The sequence below is a fragment of the Dendrobates tinctorius genome, unplaced genomic scaffold (genome assembly GCF_039654945.1).
Source record: "Dendrobates tinctorius isolate UK_male_01 unplaced genomic scaffold, ASM3965494v1 ptg000046l, whole genome shotgun sequence".
NCBI classification, from domain to species: Eukaryota; Metazoa; Chordata; class Amphibia; order Anura; family Dendrobatidae; genus Dendrobates; species Dendrobates tinctorius.
In genome coordinates, this window is record NW_027361714.1 from 43,826,380 (window position 1) to 43,840,864 (window position 14,485).

The 14,485-nt window shown below is 39.2% G+C and overlaps 1 protein-coding gene across 2 annotated transcripts in view; it reads right to left on the reverse strand.

Moving 5' to 3' along the window:
- Positions 1 to 2,642: 2,642 nt before the first annotated feature.
- HBS1L (HBS1 like translational GTPase) overlaps positions 2,643 to 14,485 on the reverse strand; it is a 146,486-nt gene continuing 134,643 nt past the window's right edge. For both annotated transcript variants that reach the window (XM_073575853.1, XM_073575851.1), the window contains one exon: positions 2,643 to 3,308. In XM_073575853.1, coding sequence (XP_073431954.1) covers positions 3,297 to 3,308 — 12 coding nt within the window. In that variant the 3' untranslated portion in view covers positions 2,643 to 3,296. The remainder of the gene's footprint in view (positions 3,309 to 14,485) is intronic.

Consider the following 14,485-nt stretch of genomic DNA (forward strand, 5'->3'; position numbering starts at 1 on the left):
GTGCATGTAGACACTGAGACATATGGCATGTATGAACTCTGCACAACTTTTACTTTAGGAGGTGTGGTGCATCTAGGTTTCTACTGGTTCACACTTTTAGATACCACTTCCATGATATTATGAACAATTACAGTTTAAGACAAAGTATGAGTTTTTATTGTATTTATTGTATTACTTTAGTTTATCTTTAGGCTGGGTTCACACGTAGCGGAACTCTCGCGGAAATTACCGCGAGAGTTCCGGAATTCCATTCCGCGGGAAAATCGCATTTTAAATTCCCGAGATTTTCCCGCGGAAAAACTAGCATTTTGCAAGCGTAATTAGCTTGCAAAATGCTAGCGTTTTCCAAGCGATCTGTAGCATTGCTTGGAGAACTGATTGACAGGTTGGTGACACTCGTCAAACATAGTGTTTGACAAGTGTGACCAACTTTTTACTACTGAGGCCGCCTTATGCAGCATCAGTAGTAAAAAATAAAAAAAAATAAAAAATGGTGTTATTCTTACCTTCCGATGTCCCGCGCAGCCTTCCCGTCTCTCTCCACGCTCCCGTTCCCAGTAATCCTTTGCGAAAATGCCCGCGACGACGTACGTTCTTGCGGGATCGCGACGTCTCGCGGTAATTCGCGATGAGGTCGCACGAATGACCGCGAGACTTCGCGATCCCGCGAGAACAGACATCGCGGGCATTTTCACAAAGGCGTACTGGGACCGGGAGCGTGGAGAGAGGCGGGAAGGCTGCGCGGGACGTCGGAAGGTGAGAATAACAATAATTTTTATTTTAAATTCTATTTTTTACAGGGATATGGTACCCAAAGCCTGGAGGACAGTCTCCTCTCCTCCGGACCGTGGGTACCATCCGCAATTGTTCTGCTTACTTTTCGCATGGTGGGCACAGCTACATGCGGAAAGTAAGCAGAACAATGCATTCCTATGGGTGCAGGATCGCCGCGATTCCGCAAAATTAATGAGCATGCTGCGTTTTTTACCGCGAAGCGATTCCGCCACAGTAAAAACCGCAGCATTACCACAGCATTGCGGAATCCCATAGGAATGCATGGGATGCTTATTTTTCGCGTTTTCGCGGCAAATCGCGCGGTTAAAACCGCCGCGGAAACGTGGAAAAAACACCACGTGTGAACTCAGCCTTACATGTCAAAAAAGGTCAGAGGTCAAAATATCCTTAAGGCCCCGTCACACACAGCGAGATCGCTGATTTTGTGACGCGACCCCCTCCCCCCCGCCGGGTATTGCTGATCGTGCAGCAATGTCCTGGCCCATTTTTTGATCGTTGGTCTCCCGCTGGCCAACACGCATCGCGTGTGGCAGCGGGAGAACAACGATCAGCGAGCTCCCAGCGCTGTGAGCAGATGCTGGGAGCTGGTATCTAAGGTAAATATCGGGTAACTAAGCGCGCGCGTCACTTAGTTACCTGCTGTGTACCTTAGATACCTGTGTGCTCGCGCTGGGAGCTGGTCTCCAAGGTACACAGCGGGTAACTAAGTGATGCGCGCTTAGTTACTCGTTATTTACCTTAGATACCAGCGTCCTAGCGTAAGCACGCAGCTATCTAAGGTACACAGCAGGTAACTAAGTGACGCGCGCGCGCGCTTAGTTACCCGATATTTACCTTAGATACCAGAGTCCTAGCTGGTCCTGATCGCTGGTGAGTCTGCCTGTTTGGCAGCTCACCAGCGAACATGTAGCGAGGCACCAGCGATCCTGACAAGGTCGTATCGTTTTCGGGATCACTGGTGCTTCGTTTAGTGTGACAGGGCCTTTAAACCACTGTCAGTGAAAGGGTTACTATTGTCAAACTGAAGACATTAGTTCGAGAAGTGTCAGTTTCAGCTGTAAAGGTTTATGTCCAGCTTCTGTACATATCAGGAACTGTGCATTGTCCTCTGCTGTTGCTTTAAACTGTACCTGTCGTTTCAAATAACTTCTCATAATAGGATGGGGTGTGTGTAAATGATAACAATTTCAGGCATATATATCCACATGTATTTTTCACCAGGTTTCCTCTCAGCACCTTCTAATTTTTATTCCTCTCTGAGCTGGTTGCTGGAGACCAGCTTCTATCATGTTTTCTGTACATTTTACACAAAGAGAGAAGGATTTATGCTCGTTTTTGTCTGTATCACAAAGAAACAGCAGCAGCATGGAGGACATTAAACCACAGTACTGAGCTGTGTACCTGTGAACCCAACACTGAAGTGAAGAAAAACCGTTAAATGAAGCTGCAGCTCAATCTGCCTGTGTCTGCCCAACTTTCACAGAGCTTAGTATTCCTCATTCCTCCTCCAAATTCCATAAAATAGAATAGGACCTCATAATACTAACAGTTTGTCTTTCTTTAACCAAGATGGAGCTGGGAACAGGAAAAACGGTCTCAATTAAAGAAACACATTTTTCCGATGAGATGTATTACAAAGTTTCTTATATTCAACTGTTATATTAATTTATGCAAGGTTTGATGAAATTACAGGAACCATTTAAGATTCTATGAGAAGACACAGGCTGAGAATTGGGTGGTCAAAGACGTGCGGTTTATAGATTGCTACAGCCCTACAGAGCAGGTAATTCCATATACATTTTCAGGTCAAAGTACTCAATTTTCCAATTAAACGCACACACAATGTATATGTTATGCACAAACCAAGGCTTTTAATTAATCTATTTTACATCCATGTTGACCGCTTAATAAAATAATAAAATTGGCACACACAGCAACCAGCCATTGCTTCTCAATTTTCGATGGTCACTCATGCTTGAAAAAAAAAAAAAAGTGCCGTTTTGTTCCGCTGCACATAAACAATTTACACTAAGCACTAAATATTTTAAACCAAATCTCATTAATGTAAAGAAAAAAAAGAAGATAAAAAAAAAAAAGACCGCAGACATTTCAGAAAGGAGAACTGTAAACGTGTCGGCAGTTTAAGATGAACAGCGTGCCAAGTCCTGAAAAATTATCAATATAAATTAATTTAGCATTTTGTATGAGAAGTTGCTGCAAGTCATTAAGGATACATGATACAGGACGGTAGAGAAATGGAGAGAGACGCTTTAATGGTATGGTGTTCTTCATGATGACACAGGACGAGGTTTCTGGGCTCTTTGTTCTAGGAGATGACGAGACTGAGAAGTCCTCTTGTAACTGTCCACAGTGACTCTCTAGGGTTTTATGTCTTAATTGCACTTTTGTCTTCAATCAGGCATTTTAAAAAGGTAGAGAACTTGGGCGGCCAAGCTGGATGTACTCAACTGGTTGCTAAAGTCTCCATAATAAGTTAAGTGTCATTCTTTAATCTGGTAATGAAAAAAGAAAATTCAAAAGGAATATGAAATACATGAAACAGAAGAAGCATTACCACGTGCCGTAAACAAAATAAGAACGGACACCCCAAATTGTAAGAAAGAAATTCATTATTCGCCTTATCCGGGCTATTAGAGAGGCCCCAACGATGGCATTCAACACTCTTGATTAGCTGCAGGGAAACAACTCTTCCTCTCTGCAAACGCTTTTTAAGACCGTTGGACGCGATTCATTAAGGCTAGCTTTGTGCACACCAGTCTTCATGAAATTAACAAATTCATTAACAGGCGCCTCTCTTTATTGCATTTGACACATCTTTCTACTCCTTTGTGCTACCGCCATAAATTATGAATTTGTCGGGAGGGCTTGGCCATGCCCGTCTGGCCACAGCTCTGCCCACTTTAGTGTAGATAGCCAGGACTGGTATCAAAATGCCAAAAGTCGCAACATTTTTGCGCAACTTTGAGTTATGCAAACATTTTAAGGAATTTTATGCCAGAACTGAAACTACTTGATGAATTGGGTCCTATAAATTTCTATTTTTCAATCAAAATAGCCACACGAAGGCTTGTTTTTCTGGTGTGAGTTGCATTTAGGAATGCCACCATTTTATAAACCATATCATATACTGAAAAAAAACCCACCAAAAAACATATATACACCGTATATACTCGTGTATAAGCTGAGTTTTTCAGCCCCCTTTTTGGCTGAAAAAGACCACCTCGGCTTATACACAAGTCACGGTCCCTGCGATTTAATTAAAAAAAAAATGACATGCCTCTCGTCGCTGGGGGGACAGGTACCGGTGTCCGGATCAGGATACAAATCCAGCTCACCAGACATAGCATTCCAACATCGGAGCACGAGACCGCTGTGTCAAAGCGCACAATCCAAGGCAATGAGAAAAAACTTTGTCCAGCTCCACGATGTAGTGAAAAATATTCTTTATTCACTCAATAGAAATGAGGTTTAAAAGCCAGCATGAGTTACAAGTCTAAAGGTGTTAAATCCAGTTACACGAATGCTTTATGCGTTACCAAAAACCCATAAAAAAAAAAAGCTTTCCTCCACCCATGAGACCGATTTTATCAGGGATAGGATCTGTGAGTGAGAAACTAGGGGAATGGTTAGATTTGCTTCTACAACCCTTGGTTCAGAGGGTCCCTGGTTTTATTAGAGACAGTACAGAAGTATTAAACTCAATGGATGGTTTAATCTGGGATTCCAAATTCTCATGGATAACTACTGATGTTGTTTCTCTCTACACATCGATTCCACACACAGTAGCAATTAACGCATTAAAATTTCATCTACAAAAATATAGTAATTTCTCGTGTGACTTCCAAGATTTCATTTTGGATGTCACTTTTTTGTTGATTTCCAACAATTATTTTATATTCAATGAGACTTACTATATACAAGTGAATGGCGTATCCATGGGAGCTAAATATTCCCCTTCCCTAGCAAATCTCGTTATGAGTTGGTGGGAAGAAATGTATATCTACAATCTTGATAATCCTTACACTGATTGTATACAGTTTTACGGTAGATACATTGATGATATTGCCATTATTTGGAAATCAGATATAATAACAGTACAGAAGTTTGATGCGTATATCAATTGCAACTCTCTGAATCTAAGATTTCTAACACGACATGAAAAGACCACTATTGATTTTTTGGATTTAAATCTGACTGGCATACCTAACAAATCCGTTATTACTCGTACATATCGCAAGGAGACAGCTGGGAACACAATTCTCCATGCAAAAAGTCATCACCCCAGGCACACAATTAAAGGTATACCTGTGGGTGAAATGACGCGTGCGAAGAGAAATTGTAGTTGTCCCTCTGATTATAAAAAAGAAGTTTCTGACATTAGACAACGTTTGGGTAGGAGAGGTTATGATCGATGGAGTCTGGTTAGGGCTGAAAAGATTGTTTCAAAAAAATCTCGTTTTAAAGACTCGCATAAACTGTCCAAAAATTCTGCTAATCCTATAACAATGGTGTTACAATTTAATAATCAGTTTTCCAATATTAAAAAAATAGTTGAGGATAACCTGGCAATTTTAAAAGAAGATCCAGATATTGAAAAAATAATAAAAAAAGGATTAAGGATAGTTTCCAGAAAAGCACCATCCTTAAAAAATAGTTTATCACCAAGTTTTCTTTGTACTCGGCAAGAACATACGGGCAAATTGGTTGAAAACGAGAGGTTTTTTTAAATGTGCTGCCAGTCAGTGCAAGATGTGTACCTATACCAAAAGGTGTGATCAATTTGGAGATTTTGATGACAGTAATCTATTTGACATCAAAGATTTCATAAACTGCAACACCAAAAATGTAGTTTATATCATGGAATGTACTTCTTGCCGACTAAAATATGTGGGTAGCACAAAACGCACGTTAAAAACTAGTATTAGAGAGCACATTCTCGATATAGAGAATGCTAATATGAATAGAAACATATCGCAGCTCTCCCGACATTTTATTGAGACTCATGGTAAAAAACTGGACTCATTAAAAGTATATGGGATTGAGAAAGTCCACAATCGGATTAGAGGTGGGGACTTAGAACCTGTGCTTAGGAATAGGGAGGCGTGGTGGATGTTCAAATTAAACACCAGTATGCCACGAGGGTTGAATAAAAGAAAAGATACCATGCTCTTTTATTAGACTAGCACTTATCAACCCTTTCCTCTTGGAAATATCTATTTTATTACATTCATAATGAATCCTCATGTTCTGATTAAATATATATTAAAATATGTGGGAATATGGTAGTTTTTTGCTGGGTTTTTCATAGGGTATTTTTTGTGCATAGAACTGTATTTTCATGCCGTTTTTCGAATCTGCATGTTTAAAATATAAAAACTAAAATATTCGACATAATTTTGTGTTGATCAGTTACTTAGGAAATATTTCATTTATTTGGGAAAGTCTATGATAATAATCTCTCTATATATGCATTAGAACATTTTTTTTCAGTGCATGAAGGGGAAATATAATAACCAAATGCTCCCCCCCCCTTTTTTTGGGTTGCAGATATAAACTAAAAATTAAATATAACGAAAAAATTTTTTTTTTGTGCAAATTGAAGTTTTCCATCTTTCTGTCTTGAGAAAGTTTATGATAACGACTTTTCAATAAATGTATCAGAACGGATTTTTATGATTGGTGTATGATGGGGAATAAAAGAATTAAATTTTTTTTGGCTGTGTATATAAACAAAAAAATCATATACACTGAAAAAAATTCTTTAGAACAGTGCAAAGTGGAGTTTTCTATCTCCTCTTTAAACGAATATATTATGGCTGTGTGCACATTTGGTGCGCTAATTGAAATAGTCCCTAAAAAATCTTTCTAATCTTGATTTTTTATTTTTTTTTAATATTTTTTCTTTGTATACATGTGTATACTAAAAAACGGTTTGTTGTGCTAAAATTAACATTGCACAAAAAAGAAATAAAAATTTGACATGTAATTGAAAACCGCATGCATCTTGAAAAAATTGTATCTATGTGAATTTTACTGTTGTGAATGGTTGCAACATTGAGCTCTGTTATGTTTCTCTTCTATTTCAGAAGTTTGCTTCATTTTTTCATGGATAATAAGAGAATAATGAATAAAAATTAAGAAATAAAAAAAAGAAAATACTACTGAAGGCGATAATATTGTATCTTAATGAATCAAATTTTTATATTTAATTGTGATTGTTAGTTTTTTCTCTATTTGTTTTAGATTTGTTTTAATTATTTAACCGGTGTGTAGACCGGATAGAGTATATAAGATCTACCCATGGACAAAGCTGCGTATCATGATTAAGAGTGCTTAGCCACTCGAAACGCGAAAATCGATCGCATGCCTTGTAACTCATACCGGTGTCCGGAGCGCTATGGGAGACAGGTGTCGGTGTCGCCGCTTACTCAGGCCCCCGGCAGTGGCTATATTCACCTGTGCGTGTTCCACCGCCGCGCATCGCTGTCTTCCGGGTCGTCTGGCTGTGACGATCAGGTCAGAGGGCGCGATGACGTGTTTAGTGTGTGCCCTCTGCCTGAACAGTCACTGGCAGAGGACCCGGAAGACAGAGCAGCGCGTGGCGGAATGGGGACAGGTGAATATAGCCAGTGCCGGGGGCATAAGCCAGCGGCGACACTGGCATCTGGCCCCCATAGTGCGCCGGTGTCCCTACCTGCTCAGGACACCGGCACCTGGTCCCCAGCGATGAGAGGCGAGTATGTTTTTTTTTTCTAATCGCAGCAGCAGCATCATATGGGGCATATTTGTATGGGACCACTATTAACCTTTGTGCAGCACTCTATGGAGCATATTGTATTATGCAGCATCTTATGGGGCCACAATTAAAATTTGTGCAGCATTATATGGGTCATATTGCATTATGGAACATCTTATGGGGCCACAATTAACCTTTGTGCTGCATGATATGGGGCATATTTTAATATGGAGCATCTTATGGGGCCATCATCCACCTTTATGGACCATTATATGGGGCATATTTTGTATAGAGCATCTTATGGGGCCCATCATCCTTTATGGAGCATCTTATGGGGCCCGTCGTGAACTTTATGGAGCATTATATGGGGTGTATTTTGTATGGAGCATCTTATGGGGCCCATCATGAACTGTATGGAGCATTACAGTCATATGTTAAAGTTTGGGCACCCCTATTAATGTTAATCTTTTTTCTTTATAACAATTTTGGTTTTTGCAACAGCTATTTCAGTTTCATATATCTGATGGACTCAGCTATATTTCTGGATTCAAATGAGGTTTATTGTACTAACAGAAAATGTGCAATCTGCATTTAAACAAAATTTGACCGGTGCAAAAGTATGGGCACCCGTATCATTTTCTTGATTTGAACACTCCTAACTACTTTTTACTGACTTCCTGAAGCACTAAATTGGTTTTGTAACCTCATTGAGCTTTGAACTTCATAGCCAGGTGTATCAAATCATGAGAAAAGGTATTTAAGGTGGCCACTTGCAAGTAGTTCTATTTGATTCTCCTATGAAGAGTGGCATCATGGGCTCCTCAAAACAACTCTCAAATGATCTGAAAACAAAGATTATTCAACATAGCTTTTCAGGGGAAGGATACAAAAAGTTGTCTCAGAGATTAACCTGTCAGTTTCCACTGTGAGGAACGTAGTAAGGAAATGGAAGAACACAGGTACAGTTCTTGTTAAGCCCAGAAGTGGCAGGCCAAGAAAAATATCAGAAAGGCAGAGAAGAAGAATGGTGAGAACAGTCAAGGACAATCCACAGACCACCTCCAAAGACCTGCAGCATCATCTTGCTGCAGATGGTGTCACTGTGCATCAGTCAACAATACAGCACACTTTGCACAAGGAGAAGCTGTATGGGAGAGTGATGCTAAAGAAGCCGTTTCTGCAAGCAAGGCACAAACAGAGTCGCCTGAGGTATGCAAAAGCACATTTGGACAAGCCAGTTACATTTTGGAAGAAGGTCCTGTGGACTGATTAAACAAAGATTGAGTTGTTTGCTCATACAAAAAGACGTTATGCATGGAGGCTAAAAAACACAGCATTCCAAGAAAAACACTTGCTACCCACAGTAAAATTTGGTGGAGGTTCCATCATGCTTTGGGGCTGTGTGGCCAATGCCGGCACCGGGAATCTTGTTACAGTTGAGGGTCGCATGGATTCAACTCAGTATCAGCAGATTCTTGACAATAATGTGCAAGAATCAGTGACGAAGTTGAAGTTACGCAGGGGATGGATATTTCAGCAAGATAATGATCCAAAACACAGCTCCAAATCTACTCAGGCATTCATGCAGAGGAACAATTACAAAGTTCTGGAATGGCCATCTCAGTCCCCAGACGTGAATATCATTGAACATCTGTGGGATGATTTGAAGCGGGCTGTCCATGCTCGGCGACCATCAAACTTAACTGAAGTGGAATTGTTTTGTAAACAGGAATGGTCACAAATACCTTCATCCAGGATCCAGGAACTCATTAATAGCTACAGGAAGCGACTAGAGGCTGTTATTTTTGCAAAAGGAGGATCTACGAAATATTAATGTCACTTTTATGTTGAAGTGCCCATATTTTTGCACCGGTCAAATTTTGTTTAAATGCAGATTGCACATTTTCTGTTAGTACAATAAACCTCATTTGAATCCAGAAATATAACTGAGTCCATCAGTTATTAGATATGAAACTGAAATAGCTGTTGCAAAAAACAAAATTGTTATAAAGAAAAAAGGTTAACATTAATAGGGGTGCCCAAACTTTAACATATGACTGTATATGGGGTTTCTGATTCAATATGAATATTCAAAAACATTTAACCTACTGATGTCTCAATTAATTTGACTTTTATTGGTATCTATTTTTATTTTTTAAATTTACCAGTAGCTGTTGCATTTCCCACCCTAGGCTTATACTCGAGTCAATATGTTTTCCCAGTTTTTTGTGGCAAAATTTAGGACCTCAGCTTATACTCGGGTCAGCTTATACTTCGAGTATACACGGTAAATGTAATTCCATCACTGCTGCTTGGGTGTTACTTAACAATATTTACAGTGTGGTAAAAATCACTTGGTGACTTTATTCTGCAGGTCAGTGTGATTTCATTGATGTCAAATTGATACACCTTTATTTTTAGTGTTTAAAGGATTTTTAATTTTTATGGGGAGGTGAAATGATCAATGATTCTTTTTTTTCAGCCATTTATCCTACTGGATAAATAATGATTAGTGAAGAGTGAATCTGCTCGGATAAGTTGTTAAACGAGTGACCGTCGTGCTCGAAAAATAAGTTTGAGTCCACGCACCTGCATGTCTCGCAGCTGTTCAACAAACAGGCAATCCCTGTATGTGTTTTGGCTGTCGAACAGCCACGAGAGTTGCAGGTGCGGGGGATGAAACTAATTTTTCGAACACTCGTTTAGCACCGGAGCATGCTCGGATAAAGCCTTATCCTAGCACGTTCGCTCATCATTAATAATGATCTATTTTTAGGCCACATGCACACATTCAGTATTTGGTGACTTTTTTTTACCTACTTATTTGTAAGCCAAAACCAGAAGTGGGTGAAAAATGCAGAATGGGTGCAAATGTTTCTATTATACTTTTCCTCTGACGGTTCCACTCCTGGTTTTGGCTTACAGATACTGAGGTAAAAAACTGACCAAACACCGAATGTGTGCATGACCCCTTAAAGTTCAGACCTTTATAAATTTAACTACAGCAAATGTCTATTCCGTATATGTTTGAATAGGTTTATTTTATATTTAACTAGTAGAATACCCGTGGCTCTGCTCGCGGAAAATATGTTAAATTGTTGGTTATGGTAGCTAAAGTAAAATTTTCTGTGACACCCTGAAATTGACATTTTCAGACTGCTATAGTAATTTTTTTTTTCACTTTAAATTTTTATTATTTTGAAATTTTACTAATTTGTCAGTCACAACTGTTGCTTTCCCCTCAGCACTTTTACATTTATCCATTATATGTATAGGGGCCCCAATCTCATGACGAGGGACGCTAGCCAGATTTAACGTGCGCAGTATTCTGCTCCTGTGAGTGGAGAGGGGGCGTGCCAAATTTCACCCAAATCGGGTATAGAGCGGGCTACTACAGATTATATATATATATATATATATATATATATATATATATATAAAAGTAAAAAAATAGGCAGCACTCCAATTAAATGTGAAAAAAAGTGGATACTTTACTGATCCTCAAGTGGCAACGTTTCAACGGTGACTCGTCTTTATCAAGGCTTGATAAAGACGGGTCACCGTTGAAACGTTGCCACCTGAGGATCAGTAAAGTATCCACTTTTTTTCACATTTAATTGGAGTGCTGCCTATTTTTTTACTTTTGTTAATTTGGCTGTTTGGACACTGCTGAATAGGTTTTGCACCAACTATTTAATTTTGGTAGTGCTGCCCTTTTTTTGATATATATATATATATATATATATATATATATATATATATAATGATTATATCAATTCAATTGTGTTGTTGGATACTTTGTAGGTCACTTCTCGCCATGCTTCTCTTTTTTCCACAGCTCATTTATTTATTTTTTTCTTTAGAAAATAAAGAGGAAAATGTAGGCCGGGTGTCCACGATCTGGAGCTAGCAGCATTTTGGACGCAGCATATATTCGCTGCATCCAAAGCGCTGCCATCTATTGAACGTAGGCGAATCCGCATGCATTCACTGAACCATGCAGATTCACTGCCTTCAATATATTGTATTGGTGAAGCGTCTCCTAAAGAGAAATCAACATCCTAAATAATGAGGAAAACCTTACTTAGAAGTAAAGGTGTAAGTAGATAATATAGGGTATCCTGGTAGACTCAATGGAGCCAGTGTCATCAGGAATACATAGCGATGCAAGAAAACGTCCATTATTTAAGGATGCATGCAAACAAACAGTCACCGGTTCTTTTCAATTTATCTATATATTATACCTGCGAATTTGAGAAAGACCTTGGCTCGGGTCGAAACGTTAAAAGAATCACTTTAAAATAATTATTTTTTTCTCCATTATGTTGTCACTTAATACTGTGGTGAACTTTGTGCAGAAGAGTAAAATAAACTATATTGCATGATATATATATTTAGACAGAGACAACATTTTTTTTAATTTTGGTTCTAGACATTACCATAATGAATTTTACCCCCTTCACCCCCAAGGGTGGTTTGCACGTTCATGACCGGGCCAATTTTTACAATTCTGACCACTGTACCTTTATGAGGTCATAACTCTGGAACGCTTCCATGGATCCCGGTGATTCTGACAGTTTTCTCGTGACATATTGTACTTCATGTTAGTGGTAAAATTTCATTCAAATAACTTGCGTTTATTTGTGAGAAAAAAGGAAATTTGGCGAAAATTTCGCAATTTTCCAACTTTGAATTTTTTTGCCCTTAAATCACAGAGATACGGCACACAAAAAACTTGATAACTAACATTTCCCACATGTTTACTTTACATCAGCACAATTTTGGAACCAAAATTTTTTTTTGTTAGGAAGTTATAAGGGTTAAAAGCAGGGCTGTGGAGTCGGTAAGCCAAACCTGTGACTCCGACTCCTCAATTTCCCTTACACCGACTCCAACTCCGACTCCACGACTCCGACTCCCACACATATTGCTTATATTTAAGTGAAAAATTTATTGTAGTACAATGTGAACCTCAGACATTTAATCATTTTTATGATCCAATAATCAAGATATTTAGATAGAACAGAATATATATTGGTGTACTACCCGGTTTTCATTCTTTTTGGTACAGATACGATATGGATAGACAGATATGGATAAATGGATATATAGATAGAGCAGATTTCTAATCTGCTTTTGCTATTGAAAACATTATCTATGAGCTCAAAAACCTTTCAGGTGATGCAGTTTTTTTAAAAAGATGATCAGCTTTTGCAGCTGAAAAACGTATCCTCAAAAAACACAGGAAAAATGCTGTGTGTGAATGTAGCCTTAGATCAGGAATATAGCAGCCATTTATAGGACATTTCATAACTTTCCCAAACTCCTATGAAAAAATATTCAGCACATCCTGCATTGAACTACTGTACCCAATTTATTATATATTTTAGGAGTCGGTCCATTTTATACCGACTCCAACTCCAACTCCACCAAAATGAGCACCGACTCCGACTCCGACTCCACGACTCCGACTCCACAGCCCTGGTTAAAAGTTGACCAGCGATTTCTCATTTTTACAACACCATTTTATTTTTAGGACCACATCACATTTGAAGCCACTTTGAGGGGTCTATATGATAGAAAATACCCAAAAGTGACACCATTCTAAAAACTGCACCCCTTAAGGTGCTCAAAACCACATTCAAGAAGTTTATTAACCCTTTAGGTGCGTCACAGGAATTTTTTTGAATATTTAAAAAAAAATGAACATCTGACTTTTTTTCACAAAAAAAATACTTTTACCAAGGGTAACAGGAGAAATTGGACTGCAAAAGTTATTGAGCAATTTGTCCTGAGTACGCTGATACCTGATAAGTGGGGGGGAATGACTGTTTCGGCGCATGGCAGAGCTCAGAATGGAAGTAGCGCCGTTTGACTTTTTCAATGCAAAATTGGCTGGAATTCAGATCGGACGCCATGTCACGTTTGGAGAGTCCCTGATGTACCTAAACAGTGGAAACCCCCTACAAGTGACCCCATTTTGGAAACTAGACCCCCCAAGGAACTTATCTAGATATGTGGTGAGAACTTTGAACCCACAAGGGCTTTACAGAAGTTTATAACGTACAGCGGTACAATTAAAAAATCATATTTTTTCCACAAAAATGATCTTTTCACCCTCAATTCTTATTTTTCCAAGGGTACCAGCACCCTAAAAGATATTGTGCAATTTGTCCTGAGTACGCTGATACCCCACATGTGGGGGTAAACCACTATTTGGGCGCAAGGCAGAGCTCGGAAGGGAAGCAGCGCCATTTGACGTTTTTGGCTGGAATTGAGATCGGACACCATGTCGCGATTGGAAAACCCCTGATGTACCTAAACAGTGGAAACCCCCCACAAATGACACCATTTTGGAAACTAGACCCCCTAAGGAACTTATCTAGATGTGTGGTGAGAACTTTGAACCCCCAAGGGCTTCACAGAAGTTTATAACATAAAGCCGTACAATTAAATAATCATATTTTTTCCACAAAAATGATCTTTTCATCCTCAATTCTTATTTTTCCAAGGGTAACAGCACCCTAAAAGTTATTGTGCAATTTGTCCTGAGTACGCTGATACCCCACATGTGGGGGTAAACCACTATTTGGGCGCATGGCAGAGCTCGGAAGGGAAGCAGCGCCATTTGACGTTTTTGGCTGGAATTGAGATCGGACACCATGTCGCGATTGGAAAACCCCTGATGTACCTAAACAGTGGAAACCCCCCACAAATGACACCATTTTGGAAACTAGACCCCCCAAGGAACTTATCTAGATGTGTGGTGAGCACTTTGAACCCCCCAGTGCTTCACAGAAGTTTATAACGCCCGGGCGTGAAAATAAAAAATTCGTATTTTTTCCACAAACATGATCTTTTAGTCACCATTTTTTAATTTTCCCAAGGGTAACAGGAGAAATTGGACCCCAAAAGTTGTTGTCCAATTTGTCC